The 21,922-nt window shown below is 46.1% G+C and overlaps 2 protein-coding genes and 1 long non-coding RNA gene across 7 annotated transcripts; 1 reads left to right on the forward strand and 2 right to left on the reverse strand.

Moving 5' to 3' along the window:
* Positions 1–392: 392 nt before the first annotated feature.
* On the forward strand, positions 393–2,746 carry LOC4343270 (vacuolar protein sorting-associated protein 32 homolog 1). Of its 2 annotated transcripts, none has more exons than XM_015790090.3 (3): positions 393–557; positions 1,599–1,845; positions 2,468–2,746. In XM_015790090.3, exons 1-2 carry the CDS (start codon positions 495–497, stop codon positions 1,827–1,829), a joined length of 294 nt encoding a protein of 97 aa, XP_015645576.1. In that variant the 5' UTR covers positions 393–494; the 3' UTR covers positions 1,830–1,845; positions 2,468–2,746. The 2 variants fall into 2 exon arrangements, with proteins under 2 accessions (XP_015645576.1, XP_015645577.1); XM_015790091.3 differs by having other exon boundaries at positions 2,473–2,746.
* A 413-nt stretch (positions 2,747–3,159) lies between these two features.
* Positions 3,160–7,383, reverse strand: LOC4343271 (COP9 signalosome complex subunit 7). Of its 4 annotated transcripts, none has more exons than XM_015789346.3 (9): positions 7,136–7,383; positions 6,928–7,003; positions 6,242–6,330; positions 5,419–5,508; positions 5,166–5,210; positions 5,006–5,076; positions 4,245–4,377; positions 3,845–3,933; positions 3,160–3,472 (listed from the first exon to the last, which is right to left on the reverse strand). In XM_015789346.3, the coding sequence occupies exons 1-9, from the start codon at positions 7,304–7,306 to the stop codon at positions 3,451–3,453; spliced, it is 786 nt and encodes a 261-aa protein (XP_015644832.1). In that variant the 5' UTR covers positions 7,307–7,383; the 3' UTR covers positions 3,160–3,450. The 4 variants fall into 4 exon arrangements, with proteins under 4 accessions (XP_015644832.1, XP_015644831.1, XP_015644835.1 ...); XM_015789345.3 differs by having other exon boundaries at positions 3,845–3,936; XM_015789349.3 differs by having other exon boundaries at positions 3,845–3,950.
* Positions 7,384–8,031: 648 nt separating this feature from the next.
* LOC107281688 (uncharacterized) lies at positions 8,032–11,658 on the reverse strand. Its single transcript, XR_001547449.3, has 4 exons — positions 9,163–11,658; positions 9,052–9,096; positions 8,871–8,978; positions 8,032–8,753 (listed from the first exon to the last, which is right to left on the reverse strand). It is a non-coding gene; the product is annotated as an uncharacterized lncRNA (long non-coding RNA).
* Positions 11,659–21,922: the final 10,264 nt, after the last annotated feature.

The following is a 21,922-nucleotide window of genomic DNA, read 5'->3' on the forward strand; positions in this document are numbered from 1 at the left end:
TTCAAAATTTGGATAAAAATTATGAAATATCATATTTCAAGTTTTTGGTCAAATTTTGGATGTTTACAATCTTATGTTTATAATATAATATTTTGATAATTTTATCCAAATTTTGGAAGTTTTTGTCATATGGGTATTTTGGTCATTTCGACAAATTTGTACAGTACTAACGGTGGCTAACCGGACGGTGATGGTAAATCGTAGAAGTTAAGCAAAAGTCGATGGCATATTGTAGAACGTGACAAAGTCAGTGGCAAATCGTAGACGTGCGACAAAGTCAGTGGCATATAATGGATTATCTCTTAAAAAAATCAAAACGGAGAGGCCCACTTGCCATCCCCATATGCTTTTTCCTTTATTTTTCCTGCTCTAATTTTTCCCCTTTCCTCCTCGGCCGTTGCCGTTGCCGTTGCTCCCCACCATCTTTCTCTCTCTCTCTCTCTCTCTCCTCCTGCCAGTAGCCGCTGCCGCCGCCGGCGAGCGATTCCGCGGTGATGTTCGCCTGGCTCCTCCGCGGCTGCCGCGACGAGTGCTCCGCCTCCGACCAGCTCAAGCAGGTCCGTCTCCTTCCTCTCCCATCTCATCCCCCAAGAATCTTCTCTCCCACCAATTTGAATGCGATAGTGAGCAAAAAGAAAAGGGGGCGGAATGCGTTTTTTTTTTTTTTTTTTTTTTTTTTTTTTTTTTTTGCGTTTGTCGACTCAAGAGAGGGAGATGCTACGGTTTGTCATGCCCCCAGTGGGTGAATCGATGAGTGCGTGCTTGTTTCGTCCCTGCGCCCCCGGTGGGAGGAGGAGATGGAGCGAGCGATTCGTGTGTTTTTCTTTTTTTTTTTTCTTCAGTGGTGTTCATGACTTTCTTGTCCACAGTGATCTTCTAGGACTCTGTATCGCGGGCGTACAATGCGAGTTGTTCATGGTTCAGACCCCAGTTGCTGCCTAGTGCCCTACCCTCCTACCGAGGCCTCCTGATGGCACTGAATGGATGTAGTATCTGTTAATTGAATTACTAGTTCTTTTGGTTAGATCAAATTATGTTTTTTTTTTCTCACCTGTTGCTGATGCAGGGAGTTGTGAAAGAGAAAAACAGATGCTGGTTTTGGGGTGCTTTTAGTGTCAATGTGGGCTTTAGTAGCGATGCCAAATTATAATGTGAAAAGCACAGTAAGAAATTAAAGGGAAACACCCTTTGAATGCAACTTTCATGTTCATATTCAAATAAGAGGATTAAGAAAAAAGGGGGGTAGCACCTGCCATGGATTTGTTAGGCTTACTACTGTTGATGGGAAAAAAAAAGGTCTCTTTGAAATTGCTGTTTCTTTTCCCTTTTAAGTTACATAAATAGGGTAAGTTCAGTAAGTTGCTGCATTTGTGCCTGCTTGACTGCTGAATTAAAAAAACAGGGCAAAGCTCTGGTTTTTTAAGAGCTATTTCCCCTTTATCTCGTTTTGTTTTTATTTTTGCCTTTCTGAGCTAAATAATCTGAAAGTGTTTTACTTAGCTAAACAATTGTATGATATTCAGGACTGTTGGCAACTCTATGAACGCATCGTTTTATTACCTTGTGAGTTAATTGCTTATGTTACTATGGCTCTATAGGCCCGTGATGTCTTCGTGGCAAAAGAGGCAGTTCTGCAAAAGAAGATCTCTCAGGAGATGGAACGTGCCAAGGAGTTCACAAAATCAGGAAATAAGCAAGCAGCAATGCAGTGCTTGAAGAGGAAGAAATACTATGAAAGCCAAATGAATCAGGTTGGAAGTGTCCAGTTGCGCATTAATACCAAGGAGAAGATGATTGCTGATCATAGCGGGAATAAAGAAGACAAGTGAAATCAGAGTTCTGAATGTATGCCTCTTTCTGTTACTTATATTTGCTTGGATCAGATACATAATCTTGTGTGGTTAGCATAGTGTAGCATAGTTTCTTTTACCAACAATGCAAATTGAATTTAACATTGATGTGCCCTTCCATAATTTATGAAAGTGGCTGCTTTAGATCTTTGTTCTTTCACTCTTTATTGGAGAAAAGTGAATCTCATAAACTGCAGTGTTTATGATTTATGTGAACCATGAGCATAAAATTTCATTTGGATTCTCACTGGATTCAACTTTGACATTAAAAAATTAGCTTGATGTATTTAGTCAATGCACTTTCAGCATGGTTAGTATCACTGATTTCAGTATTTAAGTGTGAGCTAAAACTGGTGGACTGTGATCACTGATTCAGGAGCTGTGCATTTTTACTGTCTATGTGAGCACAACATAGTGCACACTTCAACTACATGTCTGCCGTTCTGTGGCGTGAAATGTGATGTAGGTTTCGTATTCAATATGTGAATTACACTGCATGGGTATATTATAAGTATAGAATGTGCAAACCTGAATTTTGTCTCAACACCTAGATGTGCAGATCAAGTCTGCAGCCTTTTTTTTTAAACCACTTAACCAAAATTGCTCTCTTGTTGCAGAGTAGATGGCAGCAAATTTTACCCAAGCAGCTATGCTAACCTCAGTAACTGCAAGCAATGAGTGATGTCAACATCATGTTAGTGATAGCCTTGGTTTTTTAGGGGACAACCTTTTTTTTCTTTTGAGAGGACAATTTGTTTTCCCTTTTTTAGATGGACAACCTTGACTATTTCTGTACGCGTGTGGGTGGTTTAGTTCTCAGTGAAACCAATATTTGTAAATATCACAGTTTTCTGTCTGCCTTACCACCAAATCCTACAGTATTTTCATGCTTTCAATTTTGTGTAGCCAAATTAACGACTCTAATGTTTCAACATGTCCGTAGACAACCTAGCATTTTATCAGACTCTCAGACAATCCTGGGCATTTTAAGGTTGTTCTTTTTACAAGAGTAGGCCTCACATTCCAAGCTGGAACGTGGATCTGGAAGCATGAGGCACCATTCAACAAGGTCGATAAAACTTGTGGTGTCCAAAGGATCATATGAATTAATAGTTAAAATCATTTGCTAAGTACGACCCAAAACAATTTAGGGCTCCTTTACAATACGGCAGTTCTTCCAGATGACCGTAGGATATGAACTAATTCCTATAAAATAATTTCGTAAGTTGATAGCTTTCAAGTTTCAACTTGATGAGCGTGGCTGATGAATCACAGCTACAAACACAGCCAAAATGCAAACAGAGCGAACTTTAAGTCACCAAAAAATACTTTCAGAACCATGATCTTTACAACGCTAAGCCAGCCACCTGTATTTTTTTTTACCAGCAAACAAATGCTACGGTAAGTGTCAACCTTGTACATCTCGTACCAAAACGAATATTTTCTCCAGAAGAGACAATGATAACGGATACTCGCTTCAAAAGGAAGCACCATAAATAAATTGATGTGGGGAAGTTTCCTCAGCTCTGGTGCCAAAATGTCTCAAGGTAGGGCGTCAGCACTTCCACAAGTGGGGAGGCAGGTAAGTATGCCATTGAAACTATGCCATTGGTTGTCGCCTCCTGCAATCAGATTTTAAAAAATTATTCGTAGCTGTGGTAATAGAGCAATTTTATACAATGAAAAGCATTGTATACACCACAAGGTAAAGATACATCCGTATTATTAAACATGTTGACAACCAATTTAAAAATAGCTGAAGGTTACTAGGCAATCCTTAGCCAAATAAGGCTACGAACTACAACTGCGGTTCCATTAACACCACCAATTGTTTCACTAGTAAAAGTTGCTTGACAACATAACTCTGATAGCTGTCCCTAACAACTTGACAGCAAACTGCCTTACATTTTTAACAGGCTATACTAAACAAAATTTAAAAATATTATGTAAGGTAAGCAAATCCAAACCCACAAGAGAGAGAAAAAATATATTACCTTTTTGGTCGGATGCGGTCCTCTTCAAAATCCATTATTCCTCCAGGTTCAGAGAGAAAGTCGTCATGCCCCCGTAAGTCGATGTCTGCCTGCTTAAATTGTTCAACTTCTGCCATCAAGTAAGAAACATGGTCCGGCAATTCCACTATTTAATACTATATGAATACTTAAAAGCATTTAATACTAAAATCAGAATGGAACACATGACAGTAAATGGACATGGGTCAACAGGTCATCAGAAGAATGAGGAACATAGAAAAACATCATAAGAATTATGCAAAAGCCTGATGTTCGCTAGAAAAAACAAAACAGATGCAAGTTTTTTTTCCTTTTTTACTGTTCATCATTCAATATCTGAAAAACTACAGTATAGTTGGTGCTTCAAATTGATCCAACTCACCTTGATTGATTTTTTGGCTTCTTCTACCTTGTCTTCGAACTCTTTCTGGTGCTTCTTGTTCACTTCACTCATTGTATCAGCCCACTTAATTTTCTCCTGAATCTGATGCAATAAATTATCCGATGTTCCCAGCCTGTGCAATTTACATCAGCATGAGTTGGTACCAATAAACTTCCATTGGTCCCGTTAACATGCACCTCATAATGTTTCAACATAAAATGGACCGAGTAAAAATGTCAAAGCACGAGCATATAAACTGATTACTTGTGAAATGTCAAAAGCACAATATCAGCACCAAATGATGCATATACACTATTGTCTAAATGAAAAACCTCAGAGGTTATTCATCTTTTAACAAATTCAAGGAAACACTTCTATATGATTTAAAACATAAAGCTATGAACTGACAATAAAAACAATGGATAGTGTATAATTAAAACTTAAAAAGGTTAAAAGGCAGACAGAGTGGGTTGGCAAGAGAAGACACAATTTCACATTATCCCTACAGCACCCAACTACAAAAAACAACCAAAACCATACCATCTACAATAGTAGCCTGAAGGGACAACACACATGGAGTCTAGAACAAATAAACATAGCAAAATAACCCAGCCGCAGTTCCCATAACACATGACCTCAATGTATCTTTCAGAAGGTCATATCAGATATGAGGGAGAACCATATATAAATGCAAACATTAAAACTTCTGTGAACAAAAAATAGGGATGGGATGCAACAATCACTCAAGTAAAGGTACACACCAGTCAGATAATGTATCTATCATATTGTTCAGCTGATCAGGTGTAAGATCCCTTCCAGTTGCAAATTGTACCTGTCAAGTACAGACAGAATTTAGGGGGATCATTTGCCAGCTAAACAATGAAACCATGAACAATGTACTTGTAAGAACAAGCATCTGACCTCAAAACACCTCCGCAGCTGATCCAATTTGCCCCTGACAATACCCTAGGGAAGCAATTAAACGTTAATATTTGACTAGAATACTAGCATCTATGGTGTAAAAGTTCAAGAAACAAACCGATGATCCTAAAGGCTAGAGAGCTTACAAGAGCAATAATCCACACAAGATATATTTGTAATGACATGGTTTTTGTTAGGGAGGTTAGAAGATGGAAAATAGAGATTTAAGTGCCTAAGGCAAAAAAATTCTCACCGAGTACATGCACTCATTGATGAGGAAATCTTCGAGTTCTCTTACATTGGAAACATCCAATTCTTGCATGAGTTGATCATATGGTAGCACCTGAATAGAAATGATAATAAAAACCAAGCACATTTAGTATTGTCTAAAGCAAAAACATAGAACAGAGTTTTAAGGTAAAAGATAATACTACATGAACTTGACTTCCAGTGCACACTCAAACAGGCTATGCACATAAAGAATAAGATAGTATTCACAGATAGTGTAAAGCTAAATTGGGCACACATAATAGGATGGAAGAAGCTTGTTTCTGGCATTGGTTGTTATCTGTTCAGAGAATCACTATCACTTAACACATATAACTGCATAGAACTATTTCCCATCATACGTAAAGAAAGAAGAATGAAAAACCTAGATAATAAACATGCAGACCAGCTATTATTTGATGAAACAACTGTGAGGATACATTTGGATCTTAAATTATCTTTGCTCAGCCTGGCATAAACCTGCTCATTTCATCTATGGCCCACATAAGCAAGGCAGCGAGGCACGATATTTGGTGCCATCAACAGTTCATGCTCACATGCTTGTCGATGAAGATGGGGCCATTTTTTCTCTCCTTTGACAGCAAGTTTTTTCTGACAATTGTTAAGCTAGATTGACAGAGAAAGTTAGATTTGTTTTCTTTTACTACCAAATGATAACTCCCCTTGCTATGCAAGGCTAAAATCCCCATTGCCAAGGATCTAAACGCTCCCTTAGTAACTTTATGTACACAGGATAAGCAAAAAAAAAAATGCATAGCATATTAGACAGTATCAGCCTAAATTTGCACCTTGGTTGACTCAGCCAAAGTTAGCACGCTGAGTTGCTTCAGCTTCCGGACTTGATCAGGTAACAATGCAGGGAGATTGCCAGAATTACCTACATGTATGAAAATTAAAAACAATTAATGAAACAGTAAATGTTCATGTTCTGCACTTATCTGATATTACTATAAACAGAGAATACCACAAACTGCAGACCGTTTTAATGACATGCCGATGAGAGAGGAAACAACAAAATTCTAGCAACCACAGCCTGACACACACTGATCATATTGGTGGGTGAAAAGGCAAATTGATTGTCACAGCTCAAATTATGATTTCAAGCACAGAAATGTGATAATTCTATCCACATATTGTTGCAGAATATAAACCATAAGACAAAGATGAATTATGATTAATTAGTATGTGAATCCCATCAAAAAATTAACCTATAACAATATAACACAAAAAAAAAGTGTGAATTAACATTAACACAAATCAGCACTATTGTTAACCATTAAACATATGGGCTATGGCCCTCACATGCCAATCGCGTCCATGGTAAGCGGCTATTTCATAGGGCGTACCCCTAACACACAACAACAAGACAATGCACTAGACTCACGCACCAAATAAGCATACACATATGACGCATGACAACACATACATAAGGGCAATGTAATGTACGAATCGCAACGGGAGGGGGTGATCTTACTCTTGTAGTCCTTCAATGTCCCATAGGCGAAGAGGCGGAGCACGTCCAGAGACGACGCATACTGCGTTCCAGTGAGCTGCATCAACGAACTGACATTAGATCGAAATCAGAGGGGGGAGGAGAGGTGGTCCACCCCCAAAACCCTAACCCTAAACACGCGCGGCGCGGCGGGGCGCAGGCGGAGCGAGAGGCGGGGGGTCCCTTATACCTTGGAGAGGGCGGGGAGGGAGAGGAGCTCGGAGAAGGCGAAGAGGGCCGGGTGGGAGGTGGCCTCGAGCACGAGCGCCGCCAGCTGCGGCGCCGACGAGGAGAGGGCGGCCGCCTGCGCGGAGAACTGCTCGATCAGCTCCGCCTGCCGCCGCTCCGCGTCCATCGCCATCGCCGCCGGCGATTTGCCCGGGGGGCTAGTACGCGCTAGGGTTTGGGGGATCGGGGTTTCGCTTTCTTTTCGGTTTCGTTCGCCTCGGTGATATTCTCTGTGTTTTGTGGGATTGTAGTGGGGAGAGTGGGTTTCGGGTTCGGTTGGGCTCCACGGTGGTGGGTGGTGCTGGTGTCCGGCTCGTTGCCGCATACTCGTGCTCGGGAGTCGGGGCCTGGAGGGCCACGGTCGCTTGGGCTGCGTGTCGACGTGGGGGATTGCTGCCATTAAGAATGCATCTTCCCCGTTTAGACACCAATTTTTTTTTAGCCTTCTTATTACTCCTCCTCCATCTGCTTTTGATAGTCATATTTTATCTTGACACACAGATCAAGGATAAATAATTCTACTTATCATCCATTTAAACATGCTACTAGTCATTTCTCGTAAACAAGCGATTCATTAATATTTACATTTCTCGATGCCCATGCAACCAATCTTGTGTGGAAGAATGGAGAGTCATGCATTAAATCTGAGAAAGTCATTAAGATGATAAGTTGTTGGATTGAAATATGCCTATCAAAAATAAATTTTTCAAATTTGAAAATATAACTATCAAAAGTAGATGGAGAGAGTATTATACTGCCAAAATAAACATTTTTCAAATTTTAGCAATACCAAAATTTTGTCAAGTTGACAATATTACTAAATTTTGATAGGATAGAGCGATAGACTAAATATGTTGTTGTCAAAATTCTCTAGGCATTAACAATGTTTGGTAACAAACTAAATACATTCACATGTTACATGTTTAGCTCATCCACATACATATTTTTGGATAGCCGATATAATTCGTTGCCTAATCTGTTCTACCTCATCAATGATCTGGGTATCGACTGCATCAGATCCAAGAATTACTTTCAGGGACTTGATTAGATCAGCTAGATGTTTGACAGAAGATTTGAGCTATGATCTCTGATCCTCAGTAGCTTTGGGCAGATCGGCAAGTTTATGTTCTTCAATAGCAATATGTGCATTGCACTGCTCCAATTCGGCTAGGAGTTCTATCTTCCGAGTATTCAGCCGATCTATGTTGGCTTGAGTGGACCTTGGACCAGCTTCCAACTCATCAAGTTTTGCCTTTTCTTCATTAATAGAAGTCCTACTAGCCTGGATGGTGGCCTCAAGATCTTTTCTTTCACGGCGATCAGCAACCCTTTGTTTAGCCTTTTCAAGCTTGAGCTGATGCTGTTCGAGGTATGCCGCTGGGGTGATAACATCGGCTAGTTCATCTGGGAGTTGGTCGTAGATTACAAGGAATCTATCTCTGATTGATCCACAACTGACCACCAGAGTTTCTAGGGAGCCTTCAAGCCACTTTGAGATATCCAGCAAGGTTGTTTTCACATTATCGGCTAGAGGCACCAAGGCTTTACTTGTAGTTTCTTCCTCTTCATCCATAAACTACCTGATGTCAAAAGAAAACATATCGGCTAGAACATGAAAAAGGGGAATATTGAGGTTACTGATTAGTAGAAGTAACATGATAGCCGATATGATTTGTGGATTCAAAAGAGGCACTTACAGGGATGGCAGGGGCTGGTGCTACTTCTTCCTCCACATGATGGCTACCTGCAGCTGATGGAGTGCGTTCGCTTGATTCATGAGGAATAGGAGTTGGAGAACGAGGAGGCTGAAAAGAAATAAGTTTGGATTAGCATCAGTTATTTGGAAACTTAAAAAGAAAGATTTCAAGTTTAGTTTACCGATGGGGCTAGTGCTCTTGGTTTCTTGGAAGCTAGCTTCTTTTTCTACAATAGTACAAGTTGAGAATCGGCATAAAGGATTGGAGCAATAGATAGAAAATAAATGCATACCCTCGGTTTGTAAGTGGGATGTGCTGGAGGTGATGGAGTTCTTTGAGGAGCAGAAATGTCGGCTGGTGGTGTTTGTTCTCTTATCTCACTAATGTATTCCACTTTCATATATTCATATATGAGACTAGTAGATAAAGATATGCTTATAACAATGTTAGTCTCGTGTAATTGGATTTGTCATTAATCACCAAAACCAAATTAATGGCACTTGAACTTTCAATCTCCCCCTTTTTGGTGATTTACGACAAATCCATTAATAATGACCACATTTGGATATGAAGGGTGAAATCAATGATATAAATTAACATGATATCAACATGATATGAGAAAATGGCAATTGATTTATATCCATGCATGTGATGCTTGTGCATATGGTGCATGTTGTATGCTATGCATGCGATGCTTGTGCATATAGTGCATGCTGGATGCTTTGATAAGTGATGATATGCACCAATTGTGGGATCCTAGAATATTTTCCCCCTGTATATCAACGATCATATCAAACATGGGATCCTCAAATATTCTCCCCCTTTTGGCATTAATCACAAAAAGATTTGCATGGAACCGAAAGAGAAACAATTTTGCTCAAGCAAAACAAGAACAAACATTCATAAGACCAAATAAAAAAATTAGATGAAAGTGCAAAGCAAAAATTTGAGAAAAGATCCATGTAAGAAATGCTCCCCCTTACTCTCGGAGTCTTGTCACTTAGATAAGAAGAATTAGAATGGATTTTATTTGTAGGAGGGAGTGATTGTGAGCATTTGAACTTTCTCTCGAAATGTACTCATCAATTATTTTCTCTGTGAGAGGAGTTTGATCAAAGATACTTGAGAGATTTTTGGTCAAGTGTGTAATCCCGGTAATGGAATGACAAAGATTAGTAAATACCGAGTTCAAGATGATCAAAAGATACTACCATTTTATATGGACACTACTTGTGTATGCAAGTGTAAATTTGGAATCAAGAAATGGTAGTTGGCTTTGATAGCAAGGATCAACTTGTATTTGGTGGCAAAGATTAGAATTTGGAGTCTACCCATGGAGGCTTGGTTCTGAAAAGTATAAAAATGACTTTTGAGTTTCGGTGGATTCATATATCATGGGCATTTCAAAAACCAAAAGAGTTCAAGCAAGGAACACATCCAAAAGAGTTCAAGAATTCATGAAGTTTTTCTAAAAAGAAAGGTCTCATTACTTGAAATATCTTATATTTCACCACCATGCTCAAATAATCAACAAGAAGTGATATGCACTTGAATCCATGTTTTGCTGAAAAGCATATAGCAAAGGTGGCAACTTTTGGCAATGGAAACATGTGGAAACGAGATCAAAAAAATATGCCATAAATTCTGGAGCTAGATCATGAAAGAATACACAAGTTTTATTTTGGGACCATTTCCTAGATCTCAACCGAAATGTAGAAATGAAGCTCAAAATCTTTCAGCCAACTAAAACATTCTGATTTTTTTCAGACTTTTGAGACTGAAAAGGAGGTTGAAAAGGCATCCAAATGACCACTGAAAATTTTGAGTAAATTTGGAAGTAAACTTCAACTATTGAGGATCAAAAGTTGTTATGTAAGTTACTTCTAGTTTGCATCCCATTTATAGATAAAAACATCTCAAAGTTTCAATAAACTGGAAGTTTCAGATTTTTCAGATTTTTGATAACTCCATATTAGCTTATAAAACAACATTGAAAAAGCACCCAAATGACCTCTAACTATTCTGGGTAAATTTGGCAATCGAGCTCAACTACAGAGGAACAAAAGTCATATGGTGATCTCTTCCAAATTTGCAATCTATTTGGAGATACAAAAATCACAAATCAGCCCTTGTTCTGAAAATTTCAGTAAGCTGAGCAAAAAGAGAAAAAGTCAAAATAATTTCAAATCAAATCCAAATGAGTTGAAGCCGTGCAGTTATGATCTTTATACTTGTGAGTAACTTTTCCAAAAAGAATTTCTTAAAAATCTTTTTTCTATCAAAAGAAAATACAAAAGGAGCATTGTAGGCCTTTAGATTGATAAAATTTGAGTTGAGAGTTCAAATCACATTCAAATTTTAAATCTGTGGAGTTTGACATTTGTAAGACCTTAGGAGGGTTATAGAAACACTTCTAAGCCAAGACTCACAAAGAACTTTGGCTCAAAAGGCTTAACACACCATATGCAAGTTTTGGCAAAAATGGTCAAGTCAAGGTTTTGGCTGAAACTCAAAAGGTTATAGAGTTTGAATAATTGGTCTTTTGGGGAAACTTTGAATTAGAGAAATGTTTGGAATGACCAACCCTCAAACTTTTATATTAGAAATATTTTAAAAAATGCAATAGATTTTGATTTAGGGAGATAGATCATTTTGAGCAAAAACAAGATCATAAAAGATACTATTGAGACCAATTTTGCTATTTTGTTTCACAAATGAAAATTTTTACTTCAAAAGCCTTGCAAAACATTTGAAATACATATTAGGATACTTTTGAAAGGATTTTCACAAATTTGGGCTATTTAAATAAGATTTTTGACTTTTGACCAAAATAGGCTCTTTTGAAAGACTATAGATGCAACTTTTCGGAAAATTCAAATTTGAGAGCAAGAGGAATATGGATTTGATTCAGATTGCTCCCCATTGATGCATCCCTCATTTTTGCTCCATGAATTCAAGATTTGATAGTAAAGGCCATTTTTTTTTACAAAAGACTACAAAAGCTCTCTTCTCAAATACCTTTCTCTAAAAAAGCGAAAAGAAGCAAATGAGATGGTTTTGGAGAGAAATGAGTATGAATGAATCTTATGTACCCATTTGAGCTAGAATGATGCATTTATGCAACCCAACAATGAGAACTCATCTAAGTGCTAGTAGGTGGCCGTTTATGGTCAAGATAATGTTTTGGATAAGATTGAGATTTAAATTTCTTTTGATTGATTGGCTTCTTGGAGAAATTTTGAATACCAAAAATGTTTGAATTAGCCAAACTATCTTTTTCATTTTGAAACCATTCACAAATTCCTTTTAGAATTAAGTATACAAAACATTTAAGTTAAAAGCTAAAACAAGATACTTAGAGCTACATTTTTGTTGAATTCATTTTCTTTGAAAATTAGCTCTTCTTTGAAATACAAAAGTATTGAGAGACATTTCAAACATACTTTAAAATCATTTCCAAATATATTCTCATAGAAAAGCTATACTTGTTCAAAATTTTCACTTTTGGCTAAATGGTTTATTTTGAAATTACCAACTAGCACTTAGCCAACTTGAGCACATATGAGGGATGTGATATGCATGAATATGATTGAGTACTAAACACTCGTATGCCACAACCTATCTTGCTCAAAAATGCATAAATGATGACTTTCACATATGCAAGGAATGTAAATTCTTAAATGCTATGAGAATACAATACAACCTACACAAGGTTAAATACAAGATAAATCAATATCGATACATGTTACCGAGATGACATTGGTTTTTTATGTGCTCCAAATTCCAAACTTGGTGAGATCACTAACAAGTATATGGATTTACAAGAAACACATGATGAACTTTTGTGTTCTCATGAGAACCTTGTAGATTATCATGTCAGGGTAGAGATAGCTCATGAGGTGATAATTGCAACGGTAAAATCCTATGAGCCACATGTTCAAGTTGATTTTACTTGTGGCTAACACTTGTTGCTCCAAAACAAACATTTCCCCGAGCACTACATGTGACGCGGGCCCCACCTCTGCTATGCCTCTCGGGTCTTCGCAAGGCCACGTGAACCACATCAAAATGTTGGCTCGTGGAGCCCACCCAACACAGCCAGTAACCTGCGAACCTCACTGGGAGAGCTACTTGCACTGTGAGGGCATTCACAGCTGTAATGCCCCGATTTTCGGTCGGGATTAAAAATCATTTAATATTGCATTGTCTAGAAATTAAATAAAAGATAAATCAATTTAATCAAGTGAAATTATGGAGGAAATTAAAATTTCCTTTAAAAATCATTGGCCAAGAATATTTTGTAATATTTTTTGTGCCCTAATATACTCTCCGGAATTTTCCGTGAATTTTCGGAGCTCAAGAAGTAATTTTAATAGTACAAAGTTCATTGAATCAATTAAATAAAAAGGAAACAAATTAAAAACTCCCCTCCTCCTTGGGCCATTTTCGGCCCAAGAATCCTTCCCCTCCCCCGCGGCCCGCGCGCCCCTCCCCCTCTCGGGCCTCTATCTCCCCCCCTCGGCCCGCTCGCCCTTGAAGTCTAAATAACCCCCTGCTCCCTCTCTCCCTCAGGCCGACAAGTGGGACTGCGGGACCCACTTGTCAGGTCCATCCCGAACCTTCCTCCATCCCGGCCAGCAACCGCCCGAAGCCGCCATGCCGCCTGTTGCCGCCCACGTCGCCGCCGATTCCAGCCCTCCCACTCGTGCCCTCGCGCCCAAACCGAGTGAAATCGGTTCCCCTCCACCTGCTCAACACTCTCCCCACGTTTCCCCAGAAAATCGCGCCGGGATCGAGCTCCACTTCGCCCACGATGTCACCCACGTCGCCGGCCGTTGCCGCTCCAAATTCGCCACTCCCCGGCCTCCCCGTTGCTCCCTCGCTCTATAAAAAGCCTCCCCGTGCTCTCCTCTTTCGTTTACCCTTCCTCCCCGAGCTCATCGCGCCCTCTCCCGTGCTCCCCACGTGAGCCCAAGCGCCGCCGCTCACCAGCGACCCTCCAGCCGGCCGCTGCCGCCGCTGCCGCTGTCCCCGCGCCGCGCCGCTTGCGCCATCGCGTTCGCCGCTCTTTGCCGCACCCCGGCAGCTGCTCCATTTTCCCCAATAGCCACCGGAAAGCCGCCCCACCGTGCCACCAACCTCCGCCGCTCGCCGGCATCATTCAGCCGCCCACCACCGCCGTTCCCGTCGCCGCCGTGCTGCACCGTTTCCACCGACGGCTTCGCCACATCAAGCTCCACCCCGGCCTCCACTCCAAATCCACAAAACCACCACCAAAACGCCATTCCACCGTGCATCCGAGCCACCACTGCCTCCCGTCGCGTCCAGCCGGCCACCACTACCGCCCTAGTGGCCGCTGCGCTGCGCCGCCGCCGCCGTCAGCATCGCCATGCTGAGCTCCACCCCGGCAGCCGCTCCTCTCCCTTCAACCACCACCGAAAAACCATCCCCACCGCCAACCTTAGGCCGCTGCCGCATTTTCCGCCTCCGGCCGCCTCCTGCTGCCGTCCCAGACCACCTCGCGATGCGTCGTCGCCTCCTTCGGCTCTGCAAGGACGAGGAGTCCCTTGGCTCCAGCCGGAACGCCATCTGCCCCGCGCGAGGTGAGCTCCATCGCCGTGCTTGTTGCCTCCAACTACCCTTCCTCGTGGTTCCCGGCCACCCTGCGCTCGCCTAACCCATCCATCACCTTCCTCACGTCACGGCGCCCCTTGGCTGCCCCTCTGTTGGCGCCGCCCGTCGCCGGAACGCCGCCGCCCCCACTCCGCCGGGCTCCGCCGGCCGCCTTCCGTCGTCGTTCCGTCGCCGGCGCCCCTCGGTGAGGACCCCCTCCGTCTCCTCTCCCTTTCCCCTCTTTTCGCCGCCGCGTCGCGCCGCCGCCGCCGGTGGCCGTCCGGCCGTGTGCCGCCGACGCCTGGCGAGTCAGCTCCCTCCGTTGCCGATTTTGGGCGCTGCCCGTGGACCGCCCGTGCTCCTAGTCCACGGCGCCGCCTAGGCCGCGGTGGACTTGGTCCACCGTGTGCCCTCCCCTTGGAGCCGCTGACGTGCGGGGCCCGGACCCGAACAGGAGGAACCTCGTGGAGGCCGGCCGTTGCGTAGCGGAGGAGAAGCACTGCGACCGCCTCGCCCGCGCCGAGGAGGTGACCGGCGGCTCTATGCGTTACGGGGTGGCCACCGGCGGCGGAAGGCAGGCAGCGAACCCACGAATCGCCACCGGCGTCGGGATGCCATGTCAAGCGGCGAGATAGGCAGATTGCATTGAGCCGCACGCCGTGGCTGTCGGCAGTCGGCACCACACTGATGAAATCACCCGCACGAGAGAGTGCAGCGAGTGCTTGATGCCGTCGAAATCAGCGACGTCGAAGTCGAAGGTCGCCGTGACTTGCGCCTCGTCCGGTGGCGACGCCACGGGGCTCCTCGATACCGAGGGCTCTCCACGTACCTGCCCTCCTGAGTCCCGAGCTCGATGCGGATTACCATCGCGCGCCACCGCGTCGTGCGGGAAGAGGAGAAGAAGAGAACGGGCGCTGATGCCGCTCGTCGCCTCGATGGCTGTTTCCGCCGCCGCACGACGTGGCTCCACCCTTCCGATATCGCCGCCAGCGAAGCGGCCGGAGATGCTGGTTTCCCCGCATCGGCGTGACCACCACAATGCGCCGCGACGGTCGGCTCCCATTTGGCAACCGCCACGGTCTATTGTCGCGTTCGCCGGGAAGAACGGCTTGTCGGAGAACCTCATGAAGCAGCCGGCGTCCATGGCGCGCCCGTCGGAGTCCGGCGGCCGCCCGTCGATGTTCCTCGCCGCCACCTCCTGGCACTGCGTGCACCCGCCCTCCCCAACAGTCTCCACTCACTGGGACGCCGCGAGCCACGAGGCGCGAGGCGCCGCGGCCGCGAGCTCGCCGACCAGCCCACGCGCTGCGTCCACGAACCCGCCGTCGGCGACGTCGGCGGAGCCGTTGCACACCTGCGTGTTCTCAGGCAGCGTGGCCGGGCCGTCGAGGCAGGCGGCGCTCTCGTACCTCACGACGCAGCCGTCGAGGATGGCGCGCCCGCTGTTGGCGGCGCCGCACCTGGCGCGGAGGCGCGACGCGGCGGCCGGCGTCGAAGCACGCGACGCAGTCCGCTCCCGCGACGTACGGGCGGCACTACGCCATGGCCAACGCCGGCGCGTCGGCGAGTGGCTCCGCCGCCACCACCACCGCTGGATGACAGGTTGGCGAGGAGCACGGCGAAGGTATCGCTGACGGCGGCGAGGAAGGCGCGAGTGGTAGGGTGGCAAGGCCAAGGAAGGAAACGTGCAGTGTACACTACTGATTGGACGAGGTATAAATCAGAGAAATCGACAAGCAGCGATGCAACGGCCTTCTTCTTCTTCTTCTTCCCTTCCCTCTCGGCTCTGGCTTGCAGCGGAAGCTAAGCAGAGAGCAGAGCTTTGTATCGAAGCTTCTGGAAGCAGAGAGGCTGGGCCCACCTGCCTCTCCATTCCTCTCATCCTCGTCGATAGATCGAGCCGCTTGCCGCCGCGCGCTCGTGCAAGTGCAGCGCGTGCCGGTCAATAAAATCCCCTCCGCCACGGCTCCCATCCACGATTACCCCAATCGCCGCCCTTCCCTCACCCACCCACCGCCGCATTCGCAACCGCCTTCCTCCTCCGCAACCGCAAGCGCAACACGCAACATGCGGAATCAACAGGCGGCCGAGCCGCGCCGCGCGCCATGGGTGGCGGCTGCTCCGCCACAGCCACGCCGCCGCGCCCGCGGCCGGCTTCCCTTCGGCAACCGCCACGGCCAGGGCGGTGGTCGCCATGCTTCTCCGCGGCGGTTTGGCGGCCTCCACGACCACGAGCGCCCTCCTCATCGGGTCGGTCCCCACCGCGCCGCGTGGAATGAGGCTCCTCCACCACGTCCTCAGCCACGCCACGGCGGCCACGGCCTCGTCGCGGGGGAACCACGGCAACCGCGACGCGGCGTCCTGGAGGAGCTGGAGCTCGATGGTGCTGGGGCACGAGGCGGCGCCGGGCGCGATCCCGCCCAATGGATTGCTGGTCCGCGCCAGCAGCCACGCCGCGGCGGCGATCTCCATCCCGTCGCTCGTGGCCACGCACTAGGAGGTGGGCACGCTGCTCCCTCTCGGGCCGTGCGTGGCGAAGTCGTGGACGTGGAGAGAGGACGCCAGCACGGTAGCCAGGTTGCCGTCGCTTCTCCTCCTCCTCCTCCTCCACCCCTTCATACTCCAGTGTGGTTGCCCAAGATCGGCGCCAACACCGACGGGCCATTCTGGCTTCCCGTTTTGGAAGTCACGGACAGCAAGCGCGCGTACTCACCGGGCGCAGCAGTTCGGGGCTTCCTGGTGCCAGACCGCAGTGGTCGAAGGGAGCTCTACGCCCAGATTTGCGGCGGCGGCGACAAGGACCTGCTCGTCTGCGTTCGCCGCGTTGGCGAGTCCGTGGTCGGGTCGGGGCCCCGCTTCGTCGCGTCGAGGCGCGCGGCAGGCGCGGTGGCGAGGCTTTGCTGTCGCTGCGTGGTCCGCCAGCGGCCGATGGTGGCGGGGCTCTGCCGCTGCATGTTCGCCCAGCGGTCGAGGGTGACCAGGCTCGACTGCCGCGTGTTCGCCCAGCGGTTGAGGACGCCGAGGGTGGCGGGGCTCCGCCGCTGCCGCTGCAGCTGCATGTTCGCCCAGCGGTCGAGGGAGCTGTTGAGGACGTCGAGGGTGGCGGGGCTCTGCCGCTGCGTGTTCGCCCAGCGGTTGTGGAGGGTGGCGTGGGCGTCGGCGCTGAGCCGCAGGCCTTGGTGGCGGGAGTCGGCGACGCGGCGCAGGGTGGCGAGGCCGTCGTCGTCGCGGTCGCGGACGACAAGTCAGCCGCGCGGGAGTCGGCGTCAATTGAACTGGGAGTGGTGTACCAGCAAATGGAGGCCGTATGGGTTAAGATCGAGCGAGAGGTTGAAGAACGAAGAAAGAACAGAGAAATAGCCAAGAAGACGCGGGACTGGGCATCTGCAATTGATTCCACAAAACGCAGCGAGGCCAAGATTGACGATCTGATCAAGCAATATGATTCTCATTCGAGACGGGCGTCCGAACTGCGGTTGAAGATGGTGAACTTGCAGACGAGACCCATCTCCCCTCCCCCCCGGCTGCGTCGACACCCGTCTCATCTTTTGCCTCGCAAAGGAGGCTAACTACTCGATCTTCTTCTACTTCGCCCGTCCTCCCTCCCTCCTCTTTCTGCTAGCTCCAACTATTTTGACTTCATCTTCGGTTTGTTCCTACTAGATATCGGTTTCTTCTCCTTAGCACTTTGCTCTCTTATTAGTATTAGCTTGATAACTCCTGCCTGCCTCTCTGTTATAGACTATTACTTGGGCAAGCCTAGGGTGTTTGCAAATTGATACTTAATATGCATGTTGGTTGACAACATTCTTCTTTGTGATCGTGCTCACGTACTGTTGACCTGTGCTAATTCAGTGTTGCCACATAATATAATCTCTATCTTCCGGAGATGGTTTTTGGTCGTTTCAGTAGACGACATTCCGTCATTCTCTTACATACCATCTAAATGGTCATAAAAAAACTTAAATTTTTTTATAAGATAAATAATATGTGATATATCACCTCGCAAATTGTATACAAGGTCAAATTTAACTTATACAATTTGTTATTTTTATTACAACATGTATAAATCTAAATTTGAATTTTACATGTTTATATAGTGGATATATCTTATATTAATATATTTTTGTTAAAAAAAACTAGAAAAAGAAAAGAGAAAAAAAAACAGCCACGAGCCAGTTCTGAGCATGTTCTTGTAGGAGGGGTAGTGCAAAAGAGAATGAGAGGGTCGGTAACCATCGAGTTATTTACTTCTTTTATTATCGACTGACAACTACTTCATCCGTTTTAAAATGTAAGTCATTTTAGTATTTTTCAAATTAATATTGATGTTAATAAATCTAGACATATATATTTATATAGATTCCTTAACATCAATATAAATGTGGGAAATGCTAGAATGACTTACATTGTGAAACGGAGGGAGTATTTCTTAGCGAAATGTACATCTTATATATATGCACCACGGTGCATGTGCAAATAAAAACTAATTGATCAAACAAACACAGAAAGAAAGAAAATCTGTTTTTTTTTCCCTCAAGGAATGCAAGGCTTAGTTAGGGGTCGCGGTCGGCGTAGTTGATGACGGCGGCGCCACGAGCCAGGAGAGGACCGATATCCTGGAGCACGCCATCGTACGCAGGGTCGTCCCAGTAGTTGCACTTGTAGCGCTTGGCCATCGCGACGGAGTCGTCCCACTCCTACTTCCAGCCCGCCGGCAGCTCGGACACGGACCTCTTCTCCCCGGGCCTCGCGCGGGCGGCGGCAGCAGCTCTCTCGTCGCCCGTGATACGCTCGGCTTCCGCTAGCCGTCGCAGCGCCTCCTCCAACTCAGGAGGGTCCGGTGACAACGGGCGTAGTATTTCCCACTCCGCATCTGGTTCCATCGCCTCCACGTCGTGATCCGGCTGCTGCTGCTGCGGCGACCGCGACGCCGCCTCGGCCTTCTTCGTTGTCGTTGATGAGATTGATCTTCCAGCTCCTGAAAGAGCACCGTTCTGATCCATGGTGTTCTACTAGCTATACTTTGATATCGATCGATCACGCCGGGCGGCCGCTCTCTCGTACCTTATATGGAGCGAAGCGTATATATGCACCGGGAGGCCAGGGAGATGTCCGACTCGGGATAGAACCAACGGCCGACAGAGAGATGTCCGACTCGGGAGTACGTACGTATGCCATGAGATTATAGTTGGCCATAAGGCCCGAGGCCCGAAGGCCCGGCCCACGGCACGCCTTTTTGGCCCGGCCCAAGCACGGCACGGCCCGACTTGGGTCGGGCCCGTGCTGGCCCGGCCCGACCGTCGGGCCGTGCCTGGGCCTCCCCACCGGCACGCTGGGCTGGCCCGGCACGGTCGGGCCGGCCCGGCACGATGGGCCGGCAGGCCAGGCCCGGTACATAAAGTATGGGGACTAAAAATAGACATATAAATGTAACTGTCTAAAGAATAGGGACCTTAAATAGACTTATTTTAGCTATTTATATACCCCAGCCCAAAGAAGAGGGAGGTAAAATAGACTTTTTGTAGCTGTACATATGTCACAGCCCAATAGGAGGGAGGAAATTTAGACTTATTCTGAGGAAAAGCACGACGGCCCATCGTGCCTTCGGGCCGGCCCGGCACGGCCCGAGGCGTGTTGGGCCGTGCCTGGGCCGTGAGTGCGGCACGTGGGCTGGCACGGCACGGCCCGGTGCGTCGGTCGGGCCGTGCCGGCCCGACAAGCCTCGGCCCAGGCACGGCCGGGCCTGGGCCGTGCCGTGCCGGGCGGCCCACATGGCCAACTATACATGAGATTAGGGGTGGAAACGAGCCGAGTCAAGCCTGGCTCGGCTTGGCTTGTAGTGGCTCGCAAAAAACTAGGCTTGGCTTGGCTCGGCTTGGTTAGAAAAACAAGCTAAAACTTAAGCTCGGCTCGGCTCGTTTCCTGGCTCGAGCCAGCTCGAGCTGGCTTGCAAGCCTTTCTGTTGAAACACCTCTTCATATATATTTAATAATTATTAAAAAAAAGTAAAAACAAATCATCAACATGTAAAATTTAAATAAGTTTTTATATTCAATTCTTCAAAATCTTAATGATAAATTTCAAGTTGACAAATAATAACACTATATAAAGTAAAATAATCAATATAAACACACGATGGCCTAGGCTTACGAGCCAAAACAAGCGGCTCGCGAGCTAGCTCGGCTCGGCTCATTTCAGCAACGAGCTAAAAAGGAGGCTTGGGCTTGGCTTGTTTGACTTACGAGCTGAGCCAAGCCAACCAAGCTCGAGCCAAGTCCGAGCTGAGCTCACGAGCCCGAGCTTTTTTTTCCACCCCTACATGAGACGTAGTTGTCAGTGTCACGCTCGGACACAATGCATGTGGGGGCTGGCTGATGCGCGGGTGGTCGCGTGCCAGTGCGATAAGTTCGCCGCCCTCTCTAAGAGCAAGTTTAATAGTATAGTATAGCCCACTACTAGCTCTAATTCGTTTATAGCCAATCTAATAGCCAATTTATACAATAGATGCTTTACTATACTATTAATATATGGTCCCACCTATCATACACACACTGTGTCTTGAAGTCCGTGCTGCAGCTGGCTACAGATCTGTAACCTGCTGCTCTTCTCTCTCATCTTTTATCTCATTAAAATATGTTTGTAGCTGCCTTATAGCCTGCTATTGTACCTGCTCCAAGCGAGATTGCTAGTATATGCGATCAGTCGCGCGCCCCTCCCCGCGCGACTGGACACATGTCGCGCGTGGAGAGAGAGGACGGTAGACGTGCCGTGCGGGATGAGGGAGGAGCGGGTTTTCCCTTTTTTTGGTTTTTTTCTGTTTTTTTTTTCTCTTCGGTTGGTTTTTTCTTTTTTTTCCTGTTTCTTTTATGGTCCGTTTTTTCCGGGTGTTTTTAACATGTATGTATACTAAGTTTGTATTCGTATGTATACAAAATTTGTATACGTCCTATATAAATTTTGTGTGTATATATTTTTTATGCATTAAAAATATATTACTATATATATACACACACGTATGGATATACTATATACATTGTATACTGTAAGAGAGACTAGAAGGGGGGGGGGGGGGGGGGCGACTGACCTCCCAAGGCCATCCATAGTGCTTCACTTGAAAAAGCTATGCCATCTAGAACAAAGCTACACATTGGATACAATTCTCACAATGCACACTTATGTCATTCAGCCTCAGGATTCGGGAGGCACTGATTGGCGATCAGTCGCGCCCCTCGCGTGCCGTTCGATCAGTTTCTCACGTTTTAGTCTCTCTGTACAGTGCATGTATATGCATATACTTTATATAGACACGTATACAAAGTTTATATGTATGTATATAAAGTGTGTGTCTATATATATATATATATATATATATATGTATGTATGTATGTATGTATGTATGTATGTATGTATGTATGTATGTTGACGGAGCTCGTGGC

The sequence above is a fragment of the Oryza sativa genome, chromosome 7 (genome assembly GCF_034140825.1).
Source record: "Oryza sativa Japonica Group chromosome 7, ASM3414082v1".
Classification (NCBI taxonomy): domain Eukaryota; kingdom Viridiplantae; phylum Streptophyta; class Magnoliopsida; order Poales; family Poaceae; genus Oryza; species Oryza sativa.